We start from the raw sequence: 16,000 nt of genomic DNA, 5'->3' as shown, positions 1-16,000 counted from the left end.
AAGGTGAGACTTAAATGCTTCTACTGAGGTGGCATCTCGAACTGTTACCGGGAGGGCATTCCAGAGTACTGGAGCCCGAAGGGAAAACGCTCTATAGCCCGCAGACTTTTTTTGGGCTTTGGGAATCACTAACAAGCCGGAGTCCTTTGAGCGCAGATTTCTTGCCGGGTGCTGAAATGTCAAAATAAACCTTATATGTGGATTTCATTATATCCCCCATTTTGTACAACTTGCTGTTCTCTAACAAGAATCTGACAAGCAAAATACCAACCAGTTGTGATCCATAAATTTCCTTGTTAAGGGTTACTCAACTAAATCATTCCCAGGCAGGATTTGGCCAGCTGAGCAGCGAAGTGAAAAACTGTGTTACTGTGTCATTAACAGATTGCAACAGAGATGCACAGAGACGGAAAAGTAACTGTATTTGGTCAATATTAGGATCGCACACCTGCTGTGAATGTTGCTGTTCAGGTCCTTCTTCGAGAGCAATCTATTTAGATAAGTAATTTTTTTTTTCCCCTCGGGAATTAATAAAGTATATGTGATTCTGATAAAACATACTAAAACTTTGTACGGCCGGACAAAAGTTTAGATAAACTCAAATTAAGATCAAGCACTAAATTTTGGGCCCCCATACATCTTAAACACAATCTCACCACCCCACACATACACACTTGGTATGTTTACATTCACTAAAAACCAAAATTACAAAATGAACACAAATGAAAACTTTAAGTAGGTTTTTGACTTTAAAAGATGGGATTAATTTATCTAAACTACAACAAATATAACAAGAAATAACTCACCCTCCCTAAAAGTTTTTGTTTTGCAAATAAGTGTCAAAAATGTAATATTCAAATTCTCATTCCGACCAACATTCTCAACATTAATTCTAATCAAGCATCTTATTATTCAATAATAAGATTATACTTTATCTTAACATTTATGAGTTTTTTTGGCCCCAAGCTCAGGCCCCACTTTCACCCCTCCACTTCGACGCCCGAGTTCACCCGCAAAGGTTGTGCATACATATGTCCTGAAATTTCACCAAAAGTCTCATATCCCTAACTTGTTGTCAGTGCTATTTATGTTTGTAAATATCGTATATATTTGAAGATTTTAGGGATCAAGTTTGTCTATGCAGTTAAAATCTGCTTTGAAGACCACAACTTTGATGTACCTTGTTTCCCACTGCATCTTTTACCAATGCATGTTGTAGGACGCCAAGTATTATAGGACGACTAACACTTTGGAGTTTTTTTGTCAAAAGTGAGAGTAGGATTTTTGCTCAACTGAAAAAGCTGCTTGAGCCACATTTGTGACCAACAATCATTAAGTAATATGAGTCAATGTTTTCTTTCATTTAAATAGAAAAAAATCAAACCCAAAAACTTGTTTATTAACTAATAGTTTTTATTTACAGAACTGAAATGGATGTAGATGACATTTTTCCATAACATTGTAAGAACAGGAAAAACTTTCCCCCTTAATGATCCGAAAGAATAATTTACAGTTCACTTGACTTAGTGGCCAAAGAACATTGACAGTCAGGTGTCAAATTGGGAGATTGATCATGCCACAACCCAGCATCGTTTATGCTGCCCCAATTTTGACTGGTACTATCTAATACATGACAGCTCAAGTGGAACTCCTGCTTCGTAGTCTAAATACCACGTGGAGGAAAATCGTACGCCGAGTCTTGTAGCGTCATGCTGACAATGCACAAGAAAAAAGGCTGAGTGGAGTTTAGTATGACAGTACTAAGAAAAATACAATACAGAGGCCTCGCTATTGAAAATTAAGAAAAAAACTAAGTCAAGGTCCATTAGGTCCACCCTAACTCCCCTTTGTCACCGACAAACACACAACACAGTCCTTGACAGCAGTGGTTAAAAAGTGATGGTGATGTGAAAGTAACAGGATCACTTTCAGTCCGGTTACTTGTGGGTTAAATAGGGAAAGCTAGTTTGTGATTGTGCGTGTCCAGGTGACCGTCTACACTACAGGAAGTAATTATTAGTAGCTGTTAGCTGTGTTCAATTAGCACGAATAAAGGAACACAAAGTTAAAAGAAACATAAAAATATATCATACTGGCCACATCTAGCCCTCCTTTCCTCGAACCATTACTTGTATCCCCCCACCCTCTGACCCCAGAGGAAAAATATGGGACTCCAGACCCCCTCCACCCCCTTCAACTGGTTAATAAAGCAGCAGTTGGCAGACTACTGATGTACAAAAAAAGCTAGGTGAGCAAATCCAAAACCTCTGACTAAACAGTAGTTAATTAGGACATGGACCATTTTACTAGAATACTTTAAATTGACTAAGTGCAAGCAGGTTTTTTCCCTTTTCATTATATTGTTTATCCATAATATACGTGTGTGAGTATTTAATTTGACCGTGTCCTTCAAATGCAAGTAAAGGAGGTATTGGCAGAAAATGACGATTTTGTGTTCACACTTGACTTCCATGTATGTCTTCACAGTTGCTGCTGGTCACTTCATTTGTTTCCTGCATAAAGTCTGGTCCATGACTTGGCTGAAGAAAAAAAGAGGGAAAACATCATCAAAAAAGTTACCAAGAACATTTCCAAATAGGCATTAAAAACAAAACTGAAAATGTGAACATTTACAACCTCAGACAAGGAAATGTGCATAGTAAATACATTTATGAACCAGTACAGGTTTATTCTTGTTCTAAATAGGTTTTTCTATAAATAAAATTGAGTGAAAAATCACCCTCTGCCACTATGTGCAGAAGTGAGGTAAACTATTTATGTGAGTTCAAATTTTCGTTTTGACAAACAAAGCTAATAATATCCCAGTCATCTACCATGTTTTTGCTTGTTTATGTTTGACTGAAACATTTTCGAAGGGGGATAATTCGACTTCAGAGCAGTCTGGAACAAATTATATTAAACAACTTTGATCACCACACCTATTCATTTTTAATTAACCCATTTTTTTTAATTGAGATAGGGAAAAATTCCTTTGAATGTTCTGCACTCAAAGGATGAGGTGGCGACTTGTCAAAGGGACAAGCGGTAGAAAATGGATGGATGGAGGTTCTGCACTCCTGTATCTATGCCAATGTTGCATTAGTGGTCGTGTACCACAATTTCAGTAGTCAATACCTGAGAATTTTTATGAATCTGAAAGTTATTTGATACCACAGTAAAAAAATAAATAATAATAATGGGGCCTGCATGGACTTGGAGAAGGCATTCGACCATGTCCCTCGGGAAGTCCTGTGGGGAGTTTTCAGAGAGTATGGGGTATCGGACTGTCTTATTGTGGCGGTCTGCTCCCTGGACGATCAGTGTCAGAGCTTGGTCCGCATTGCCGGCAGTAAGTCAGACACATTTCCAGTGAGGGTTGGATTTCGCCAAGGCTGTCCTTTGTCACCGATTCTGTTCATAACTTTTATGGACAGAATTTATAGGCGCAGTCAAGGCGTTGAAGGGTTCCGGTTTGGTGGCCGCGGGATTAGGTCTCTGCTTTTTGCAGATGATGTGGTCCTGATGGCTTCATCTGACCGGGAACTTCAGCTCTCACTGGATCGGTTCGCAGCAGAGTGTGAAGCGACCGGAATGAGAATCAGCACCTCCAAGTCCAAGTCCATGGTTCTCGCCCGGGAAAGGGTGGAGTGCCATCTCCGGGTTGGGGAGGAGACCCTGCCCCAAGTGGAGGAGTTCAAGTACCTAGGGGTCTTGTTCACGAGTGGGGGAAGAGTGGATCGTGAGATCGACAGGCGGATCGGTGCGGCGTCTTCAGCAATGCGGACATTGTACCGATTCGTTGTGGTGAAGAAGGAGCTGAGCCGGAAGGCAAAACTCTCAATTTACCGGTCGATCTACGTTCCCATCCTCACCTATGGTCATGAGCTTTGGGTTATGACCGAAAGGATAAGATCGCGGGTACAAGCGGCCAAAATGAGTTTCCTCCGCCGTGTGGCGGGGCTCTCCCTTAGAGATAGGGTGAGAAGCTCTGCCATCCGGAAGGACCTCAAAGTAAAGCCGCTGCTCCTCCACATCGAGAGGAGCCAGATGAGGTGGTTCGGGCATCTGGTCAGGATGCCACCCGAACGCCTCCCTAAGGAGGTGTTTAGGGCACGTCCAACCGGTAGGAGGCCACGGGGAAAACCCAGGACACGTTGGGAAGACTAGTTCTCCCGGCTGACCTGGGAACGCCTCGGGATCCCGCGGGAAAAGCTAGACAGAGTGGCTGGGGAGAGGGAAGTCTGGGCTTCCCTACTTAGGCTGCTGCCCCCGCGACCCGACCTCGGATAAGCGAAAGAAGATGGATGGATGGATGGGGCCCGCATACTTTTAAATCAACACACCTTCACTGAAAACGGTTTCAAATGTCAAATATTTAAGATCCCTGTGCTTTTACATCCTTTGACAGAGAATTTGAATTGCCTGCCAAGAGGTAACAATACATTAAAAAAGAACAGAAGTAGTCTATATCCTCCAGGTACATTAAAACAAACAATACTTTGCTTATCATTATGCTCATAAATAAGTCATTTATTTTAATTAAAGATATTATTGAATATTGTTCCTATATTCTTTCAATATGGTGACGATTGAGGTTATCGTGTCATTTGTAGTAAAGTAAGCTAACAAACAGGCTAATACATATTTAAAGACAAATCTTTGTGTTTACATTTGTTATTACAGAGTAGTGTCAACATTTCAGATTTTTTTTTACAACGTTGTGCCTTTTTTCTGTGTTTTTCCCATTATGTTTATTTAATTCAACATTCCATTCCAAAAAAAGAGCGGCGTTCCACAAATGGCACCTCAGGCTGCATTTTCAACACCACTGGTTTACCTATCTCACCAGGAAGTCAAAGTGGTGCCAAAAAACAGAACAGTGTCTCCAAGCTGTATTTTCTTAGCACTTATAGAAAGTGACAAAAGAATGGGTAGCAACTGTGTGGACCTTTTCCACACACTGTGGTAATGCACACTCCCTGGGCTTGGGGTGGCTGGATCTCTGCTCTCCCTCGCACGGCGAATACTTTCGTGAGGTTTAGGGTTAGTTAGGGTTGTCATGGACACATGGACATTCTTACAATCTAATTTAAAGTTAGTAGTGAGAGGGCATTAAGCAAGACCAAGATAGACTGTAAATAATCCTCATTTCAACTGTACAGTTTTTACCTGTCTCTATAGCTTCAGCTTCATTGCTCTTCCACTTCTCTGCAACATCATTTGCTAAGGGATCGTCAGGGTTCGGTGCACTTAGTAATGCTTGGATTGACAGCAGCACTGTGCGAATCTGCAGAGCTGGTGACCATTTATCTGAAATGAGAGTGAAGAAGACAGAACAGAGAAGACAAAGAAAATTAATATAGAGAGCAGGGTAAAGAAACGGACAATATGGTATAAGTTGAGGTAAAAAAAGACCGGAGCAGGTGGACGGGTATGATTGCCACAATGTCCAAATTTTGACCCAGGGTTTCCCACACATTCATGTAGTTGTTGTGGCCCGCCACGAAAGAATTACGGCCGCCACAAATAAAAAAAATATTATTTATTTTTTTTTTTTTTCGGCTTTTGACTCGCTCGACCGCTCATAAAAGCAATGGGACTCTGTCTGTGAATGGAGCTTGTAGTTACATATTATATAAATATGTAAATATTACATGACCATAAAGTGTTGTAATTATATTCCAACTCTGCGTTCTTCTTGGTCATCGCCGCCGCCGACAATCCCCCCCCTGCCGCACGACCACACCACCACAAATAGATGCCTGACCTGTGGGAAACACTGTTGACCCCAGCAGAAGTTTACAGTATAGTTCCCCACCTATTTGCAGTTTGGCATTCAATCCCCTTCTTTCGCCTGCATTACATTTCAAATGTTTCCTTTTTTATGGCAACTTAAATAGAAAGTAGTAGTAATAGTAGCAGCAGGGGGATAAGTGCTGCATCTATGACTCCAGCAGAGGGCCCGGTCAAACACGTAAATTGGATCAACATTTTCCTGCAGTAAAATGCTTTGACAAGAGACTTAGGTACCTGCATGTAAAATACTATATACTGTTTGCCAGTAATTGCTTCAATGTGATAAACTGAATTAAAGATGTCCTTAACAGCAGAGGCATATGGTAGGGGGTATAGTACTAGAAAAAGGGGGATTTTATTGTGAGAGTCAACTATTCAAGATTTTTCACCATCTACGAGAAAAGTATTTAAACGTCACCCGGGCAAACAGCCGGGATCTAATTTAATGCAAAAAGCATATTGGCGGATCATACTTAAATCTCTCCATTTCTCCACAGATAAATGATCAGGGTTCTCAAAAGTAACACACCGAGTTTCACAAGACCAGATTTTCTACAACTTGCAACAATAAGAGAAATACATTTCTACTAAAACCCCATAATAACTACACAAAAGAGATAATTCATCATTTATTGTGACTTACCTTTCAGAATGTCTAGACATATTCTTCCCAGCTTGTCTACATTTGGATGGTATATTTTAGTCATGAAGCGAACTTTAGGGGCTGCCATCGGATATTCCTCCGGTAAAAAAAGTTCAAGTTTAAATGTACCCCCCTCAAAAGGTGAGTCCTGAGGCCCAGAAATGACCACATGAAAATAGCGGGCGTTGCTCTCATCAGGCTCTGCCTGGATACCTGGCACAGGCTCCGCAAACAATCGCTGAGTTTCCTGGCAGATAAAAACAAAAGAAAGTACAATCACACACAAGGCGCTGATGCTAATATAGCATATGCTAGGGCTGGGCCATATGGCAAAAAAAATTATCACGGTTAATTTTTTTCACATCATCCGATCTCAATTGTTTTTAATCAAAGCGGGTTGTCCCGTCCAGAAACATACAGAGTATTGCATGCCTAATGTTTAATATTGCATCATCTCGTAATAGACATTTCTACCATGTTTGATTGAGGTAATTAATGGTAACGGCTGACAACTGTTATAATGTTTATATCTATATTTGTGTTTACTTGAGGTGCAACAGTATTGGCCGCGGTTTTGCTTCGTTTTCAGTACGTTTTGTGGGGGTAAAGAGAACAACTTGTTCCTGCTCAAAGTTTTTTGCTTGTCATTACAAACATTTTGCCGTAAACAAAGTATAATTGGTGTAGTGAATATTATAAGATTTATTTCAGGTCCACATTGACTTAACACTTTCAAATATTAAATTGTTATTTGTATTTTTTAATTGCTTGTATATATCAGCGCGTCTCACCAGAGCTTTGACCCACATTTTTCAAACTGAAATTGTGTATCTTATATTGAATGAAAATACATTAAAGTGCAATTTGAATTTGAGGTACTGTAAAATAATCTGTACCGCACATAAAACAAGTTTAATGATTATGTCAGGAACATTCTTTTTTTATCCACAAACAAAAAAAAACAAAAAGTGTCAAAAAGTATTTTTTAGTACGTGTTGTATCAGAGGAGTTGAATCTTTTCAGACACATCAAAAGTCGGATTAAAAAATATTCAGATATGAAAATGACTTTAACACCTTAGTATGGGGAACATATTCTAAGTAACGACGACTTAATTAAGAGTTATTTGGACACTAGGGGAACATATTGTAAGTAACAAAGACTTAATTTAGAGTTATTTGGTTATGATTAGGGTTAGAGGATTTGGTGTAGGGGGTTAGGGTAGTTGTACAATAAGGCCTTGCAGAATAAGGCATTACTAAGTACTTAATAATGACTAATTAATAGCCAATATGTTACTAATTTGCGTGTTGATAAGAAACTCATTAATGGTGAATATTTTCCCCATACTAAAGTGTTACCAAAATACCTTTTCTGATTAAATTAGTGGCTATGTTGATTCCCCCAGTCGTGACCAATACAGTCTCAGAGACGTTCTCTGAGTGCCTGCAAGTCCGCATTCAGGACAGGATTTCTGGTGAGCTGCAGCAGATAGTGAAAACAAAGTCGCTTCTCTTTTTAAATGTTGTGTTTCAACTTCTATGCTAGTGTTTCATATTTCTTTATTTTGTTCTTCTGGGCTTCACTTCCAGCTGTGTAAGGGGAAGAGGCACAACGCGATTTAACATTCATTACTTTGAGCACCCCCGAACTGTGAACCATCACTGTAGACACTTTTCACCTTTGATCACTAAAGACACTTTAACTGCTGCTGTAACCCAAGGTCACATCCATATTTATGCTATAGACTGTCAATCAGAATGTGCAATAATGTTATGTTACTTACTGTGCCTTGTATATACATTTTTATTTTATGTTTATTTTTAGCTAAGTACCGTGTGACTTGTTGAAGGGTGGACTAGCAAAGTAAGATTTTCATTGTACGGCAAACTGTCTAACTGTGCATGTGACAAAAAACAATCTTGAATCTTGTGGCAAGACTGACTTTTGCGACGGTCGTACGGTAGGTCGCGCAAACGAACACACTGACACACAAACACAAGCAATTGTACGCAAACGTATACAAACACATTCACAGACACACAGGATCGCAGTCAAAGGTGGATTGTTATGTGCAGGATTATACCAATGTGTAATTATACCATGTGTAATGTTCTATTTTTTCAATAAAATATCAACATTATGGTTGCTTACGGTTAATTACTAGCGTCATTTATTGAACAGGCAACATGCGGCCCACACGCATCTCTTATGACTGCCATCCCCTGGTCACACACATTACACAATGTACCAAATAAAATTGCTTCAAGGTCAGTAAGCCCAACCAGAATTTATACATATACTAGGCGCATCGGGTTATAAGGTGCACTGTCAATTTTTAAGAAAACGAAAGGATTTTGAGAGCGCCTTATTGTCTGAAAAATATGGTAATTAGGAAGGCTTTTGTTTTGACACAGACAATGTAGAATAGCCAATAAATGGCCGACCAAACTGTCTAAAGGATAACTATAAACTTGACAAATTAAAACTAAAGGGTTTGCATTGGCTGTAGAAGTGGTACATGTCTATGTACACTCAGGTTTCAAAATGATGTTTTAATGTTAACAAAATGCGACCATAACCGTTTATAGTAGAGATGTTTCAATCAAAGATTTATGCCGCCGATTTCGATCATCCATGAACGACATTCGCCTATACTGATCACATGAAACGACTGTACATTTTTGGACTTTATGTGTTATTAACAATTTATCAATATCAACGCAATATTTGAACTAGTTCCTCCTTCCCTTTTGTTAGATACAATTGTTTGAGCAACACAAAGTCAACAGTACATAATAACTACAAATAATCAGAAAAAAATATTACTGTTTTGAATCCTTTGGTTTTTGCCCTCACAGTCTTCTTTTGTCCAGATAATGTTGAGAAAATAAATATATTGTTCTAATCACTCTGGTATAGATCATATAGTGGTACTACCATTTGTGTAGACACCACCTATTTTTGGATGATATGTACTCCTCTTACATGTCGGGTACTGACTGCGACAATGCTGACATACCAACAGTTGTGGTTATGTTATCCTCTCTAGAGTCTTATTAATTTACTTGTTAAGTTCCTGTTAATAACTACTTACTTTCTGTTGTATCGTGATTCTTTTTACACCTACCAAGCACTTACTTTTTCTGTTGTTTCAAGCTAGCTTAGTGGATAGCTTAGCTATTAGCATAACATGTTTAGCCACGTGTTAACAATTGATAATGATACTTAAGATGTTAAGATTTGTAGTTCATTTACCGTAATGGAAGTCATTATTATTAACTTAGGAGAGTGGTTTTAGACTGTGTAAGGAGATACACAGTTAGCTGCGAGCTTGTCCCCCGAGGAACTAAAAATAAAAATATGTGACAAAGGGGATATGCATTTATGAAGGCATTTAAGGGCAATAATCAGCAATGGTGATCAAGTACTTTATCATGAAAACCGGCCAATAGTGATCTGGGACCGATCTTTGGGCACATCCCTAGTTTCTATGCGTTTTAATAAAATAGTATGTTGGGACGAGGCCTGATAACATTTTCCTGCAGTGAATGATGTAACTGTAACTTCTGAAGTCGACCTGCGTGAAATAGGGATGGAACGGTTAATTAAAAAAATCTGACGTTTGTTGATCTGTCACGTTTTATCTTTTGTTGTGTGTTACGAATCAGTTCAGAGCGTATATGTGTGGTTCTTATCATACCCAAGAGCATCGTAAGAAGCAGAAGCTTTGTAGAGGCGTTCGTAATTCGACATGGTGATATCGCATTTATTTTTTTTAACATATATTTTTGTTTATATACATATACATACATACATACATATGTATATACATGTACATATGTATATATACATAAATATAAATACATACATACATTAATATACATATATGCATATACACAAATGTACATACATACATATGTTTATATACATAAATATAAATACATATATACATACATACATTAATATACACATACATATATGCATATACACAAATGTACATACATACATATGTATATATACATACATATAAATACATATATACATACATAAATAAGCATATACATATATGTACATACATATGTGCATATACACACATGTACATACATATATTTATTTATTTAAAACAAAATGTTCTCATGTGAAGGCTAGGATATATTTTTTTGTATTTTCCTTACTACCATAACAAATACACACGTGCTTTGTTATGGCTGAATAAAGCCTGTTTTGCACATTTTTGTGTGCCATGTTGGTCAGATACTTTCTCAGTCTTTGTTTATATTTCCATGTTATAATTACTGCGGGAAAAACACAAAAACTAATTGCAACTTTCAAATTCTTCCACAATTGCATGGCAACATACACCTGAAAAAAACCCAAATACATTTTACAATAAGTTAAAAAAATTGCTGTCTATGTTCAAAAATGTTTTAAGATGAAAATAAAGCATATTTTGTTGGTTTTATTGAAATCCTGTGCCGTTCGGGGATAGGGTTAAAAAACACCTTAATCACAACTGATTAAAATCACAAGCAGTTGTAATGTTATTGAAAGACATAAGCCCTAAAATATTTAAACTTTTTCTAAAATGTTGCCGTAAAATCAAGCATTTTCACCCCAAAAAAAGCTGTGAAATTTTAGAAGGACTGTTTCGTGGGGATAGAGCTTGTGCTTTACTTATTGTTGATGGTATAAAATGCGGTTATAAAGATGGTACACTTACATATTTTGTCTACACTAATTCAGTGGCAGGACAAAGCTTTACAAGCCATTTTAACGTCTTATTTTATAAGATATTTGTGTAAGAACCGCAACTGACAAATGGTAAGGGTGGTTAATTTAGATATATACAATTCTGGGGTTTTAAAAAGAACAACTATGATCACCAAAACAAAAACTGTGACCGAAAAACCGTGGTGAGAGCCAAACCGTGGATTATGTGATCTGTTGCACCACTGGAGTGAAATATAAGATAAGTAGAGCTGCGGCAAGGACAATTTGACCTGAAGGACATCATATAAAATTGTAAAAAGGAGAGCATATAAAATGAACATATTGCTATGAATGAGCTTTGACCTAAAGTAACCTCAGATGTCTTCCGTGGGTCAAACTCAATGGTAGCCAAGCAGCCGAGAGAGACTTTTTTTATGGCTTGGCTGTCTTTTTGACAAAAAACTGAAGGGGGCACCTGCGTCTGTGTGTAAGTGCTATGAATATCAAGTTGTTTGCGGTGCAGTATGTCACTGTCTTTTAGAGGTGACACTGAGCCTCCATGCCAGAGAAGCCCATTACTTCCACAAGCCACACCCATTGGCCAATGCAGCAAGGATACTCTAAACTGACCTGTGTTTTTTGTGTGTGGTAAACACATAAGTACAGTCAAGCTATTCAAAGACATTTGAATTGCAAAAAAAAAAATAATCCTGAAAAAAAAGGAAACTGTAGTACTAATAGAAAAATATTGTAATGCCTGCCAGTCTAGTGCCACTGACCTGATATTCAGTCATAACCTAAACATGTCTGGGAGCTGCACACTACATCTACCTTTAAAAAAGCTACCTTACTTGTTTTTGACACGCTTCTCCTGAATGCAGCTGGGAGTTAAATTCCTGAAATGTTTTAGATAACCCACAGACAAAACCATGCAGTGAAAACACAGACACAAGAGGGGCTCCCAGTCACAGTCACACGCTCCAAAAGCTCAAAGGCTCGGCCAGGCAAACTACTGTTCCCAACCCTCCCACCTTTTCCCACCAATACTAGTCTGTGGTCGACTTAATCTCTCACCTGGCCAACGTTATCTTTGTAATCATTTTATAACTCTCTCATTAAAATCTCTATATGGCTTCTTTCGTTTGGCAGGTGGAAATTCTCAAAGAAACAGATAAGTGCTATTTAAGGGTAAAAAAGTGTTTAGCAGTGTAAATCCGGATTAATTCCGCATTTCCCAAACTGCCACAAATACAGTTGGACCACAACAAATAAATTTGGGGTTAGCCGTTTCGTACAGTTGATAGATAATCTTTGGGTTTGGAATAATAGTTATATTGCATGAATTGACAAAGATGTTCCTTCGAAGGACCAGAGTACCATACCACAAAAGGCAACGCAGCCCAGCATCATCAACAGATAAGTCGACATTCACCACAAGCTTGGGTACTAAACTACTTTAGCCAAACATTTTTTTGTTCTTCAAGCTTTTATCGTTTCACTAACTCTTATATTATATTTAGATTGTTGAAAACAAACTGGAAAGGTTTTCTCTGTTAAAAAGTTAACAATGATCTAAATTTAAACACAATCTCAAATAAGAAAGGTTTTAGTGTTGTTTTTTTATGATGTTTAAAAAAAAAAAGGAAACACGAGTTTCAAGCGCTTTACTTACCGTTTTAGCGAGGTCCCCTGGTTTTACTTCCTGTTGTCACTATTTCTGTAGATTGATCACTGTGCTGAGCGCACAGCCGGTAAGTTAAAATGTAAACAACCGAATATCTTAGTTGCTCAGATAGCAATGTGTTTACATAAGTTTAGGTGTGCTATTTCTTAATGGGGAAAGACGTTAACGTCCATCTTTGCTCGCGCTAGTTTGCATCTTGAGTAAATCAGCAGTGTCATCGTCTTTGTGTTGATCACAGCGCAGTTATCAATCAAGATTTACGCAATTGTAATTTTAAAAAGGTAATACGTACCATCGGGAATTTTACCATGGTTTATCATTATACAGTACATTTTACGACAGGCAAAAAGGAAAAAAGATTTGTTTGAGTTTTTCCACCCTTAAAGCACCTACAGCACAGTGCAGGTAATCTCACCTTAATGAAGCATTTCCATTTCAATCGGAGCTTTTCTTTAATTTTCTCTGATTTTTTGTAAATTAAGTTTTTTTCCTCATATTGGCCCGAATTATTTGTCCGAATTTTATCAAACAGATTTTTTTATTGTCACAAATTCTGTTATCCTTTTTGAGTCCACTAACAATAAAGTAATTACATTTTTGGCAATGGGGTGGAGAGAAGTGTTATTGCGTGTTTGGTGACTTTCAACAACAATTAGTGCAGCCTTACCTAACAAATAATCTTTACTTGAAAAGTACATACAACTAAGCTGTAATTTGTTTCTTTAATTATTTGATTTGGAAAAGATTGGGAAATCAATCTGACACATTGGTCTTGAAAATAAAAGACCTAACAGCTTTTGTCTTGGCATGTATTAGGAATGTAACAATGGCGACTTGTCCAGGTTGTAGTCTGCAGTCTACCATGAATATCATTACCAAAATTATCATAGTAATTATTATCGCCGTATTGTTGAATATTCTTAAATGGTACTTATACACACACCTATTTTTTCTGACATAAAAAAAAACTAACTAAAATAATTAAAACACACTGTTAGAAAACCCATTACCGTATTTTTAGGACCATATGGCGCACCGCATTATATGGCAGTGCTGCCAACGAGCGGATCTATGCGGGTCTGTTTTCATACAAAATACGCACCAGATTATAGTCGGAAATTTTGGACTATTTTTGGACTGGTAGTAGTCGACCCCACAGCGATTGTTCTGCCACACAACATATCAACGCTAACAAGGGAAAAGGACACTTCAGGGACTGTCGTTGGTTTTGACATATAAGTTTGTTTGTTTGCATCAACTCCGATGAGATGGCGACTTGTCCAGGGTGTACCCCGCCTTCCGCCCGATTGTAGCTGAGATAGGCACCAGCGCCCCCCACAACCCCAAAGGGAATAAGCAGTAGAAAATGGATGGATGGATGGATCTTTGCATCAAAATAGTTGTTTTTCTCACTACAATAGCGCCAAACCATCCTTGCACAGGCACACCCTACTGGTTTTTTGAGTATAAATATTTGAGGTTTTGGCACCGTCCACTGAACTAGATCTGACCAATCTATGTCCCTGAGCACAAACTGATTAAGCCTACTCGGATGAGCAGCAAAACGTCTTCCAAGACAAACCAAACAGTCCAGTTGCGATCGATTGAATGCCTTGAGATGACAATGACCTGGATGAATGAGAGCATTCACCTTATATCACATTAAATTGCTTTGAGGTGGGTAAGCACAACCAGAATTCATATTTACATTAATCGCACCATGTTATAGGGCGCACTTCCATCCATTCATCCATTTTCTACCTCTTGTCCCTTACGGAGTCGCAGGGGGTGCTATAGCCTATCTCAGCTGCATTCCTGCGGAAGACGGCGTACACCCAGGACAAGTCGCCACCACAGATAGACAACCCATCCATCCATCCATTTTCTACCGCTTATTCCCTTTCGGGGTCGCGGGGGGCGCTGGCGCCTATCTCAGCTACAATCGGGCGGAAGGCGGGGTACACCCTGGACAAGTCGCCACCTCATCGCAGGGCCAACACAGATAGACAGACAACATTCACACTCACATTCACACACTAGGGCCAATTTTAGTGTTGCCAATCAACCTATCCCCAGGTGCATGTCTTTGGAAGTGGGAGGAAGCCGGAGTACCCGGAGGGAACCCACGCATTCACGGGGAGAACATGCAAACTCCACACAGAAAGATCCCGAGCCTGGATTTGAACCCAGGACTGCAGGACCTTCGTATTGTGAGGCAGACGCACTAACCCCTCTGCCACCGTGAAGCCAACGATTTGAGAAAAATAAATATGCAAAATATCATATTTTGCATATTTTAATACTGTTTTAGTCTTAGCATTGTATCTGTTTCATTGATCAAGCTTTTATTGTTTTAAATAATGGTTTGTACTGTAGCGCTTTGACTTTTATTTAAATGAAAAGTGTAAAACAAAATCCATTAATTTTTTCTGGCGAGCATTGTGTCGTTGTACTCTGTTCAGCTGTCCTTGAACTCACCATAAAAACACCTCTGTCTCTTCGATCACTCAAGCTAAAAAGAGAGCAAAGCCTGTTGGTTCAACGTGCACAACCGAAAAGCGCAAAGTTTTGTTTTGTTTTCATGTTAGCATGTTAGCCCGTGAGTTTGTTTAAGCGCTGTTATCAATTACGGTTTTTCGAATATTTTAATTTGAATTGTCTTTTTGAATACGATGCCACGTGCTTGGCACAGCTATCTTTGGGCAGCGTCACCTATTCCTCTTGACAGGTAAGCCGGAAGTTGCCGATCCTGTTCTGTCTCCCTGTAATGTTTGTCTGCTCTTGAGAGAGATTCTGTTGAAAATCTTAATTTCTCCTCGGGGATCATCAAGGTATTTATATTTCCGATTCTGAAATTGAAACCGTAACACTAACCGTTGGGAGTTTTACACTGGTTATCATTGTTACTATACCAAAACGGATACATGGATGATACAGCAGAGGATTTGGAGAATGCCATGTGGTCAGATGTAAAAAAATAGAACTTTTTGGTATAAACTCAACTTGTCGTGTTTGGAGGAAGAAGAATACTGAGTTGCATCCCAAGAACACCATACATACTGCGAAGAATGTATGGTGCTTTGGGGCTGTTTTTCTGCTAAGGGGACAGGACGATTGATCCGTGTTAAGGAAAGAATGAATGGGGCCATGTATCGTGGGATTTT

The 16,000-nt window shown here is 38.7% G+C and overlaps 1 protein-coding gene across 1 annotated transcript in view; it reads right to left on the bottom strand.

The window, feature by feature from the left end:
• Positions 1-1,392: 1,392 nt before the first annotated feature.
• ube2na (ubiquitin-conjugating enzyme E2Na) overlaps positions 1,393-16,000 on the bottom strand; it is a 17,534-nt gene continuing 2,926 nt past the window's right edge. Inside the window, exons 2-4 of the mRNA XM_061917507.1 lie at positions 6,440-6,686; positions 5,170-5,310; positions 1,393-2,540 (exon numbers count right to left, since the gene is read on the bottom strand). Coding sequence (XP_061773491.1) covers positions 2,503-2,540; positions 5,170-5,310; positions 6,440-6,686 — 426 coding nt within the window. The 3' untranslated portion in view covers positions 1,393-2,502. The remainder of the gene's footprint in view (positions 2,541-5,169; positions 5,311-6,439; positions 6,687-16,000) is intronic.

The sequence above is a fragment of the Nerophis ophidion genome, linkage group LG12, assembly GCF_033978795.1.
Source record: "Nerophis ophidion isolate RoL-2023_Sa linkage group LG12, RoL_Noph_v1.0, whole genome shotgun sequence".
NCBI lineage: Eukaryota > Metazoa > Chordata > Actinopteri > Syngnathiformes > Syngnathidae > Nerophis > Nerophis ophidion.
This window is presented reverse-complemented; position numbering and strand designations above follow the sequence as displayed.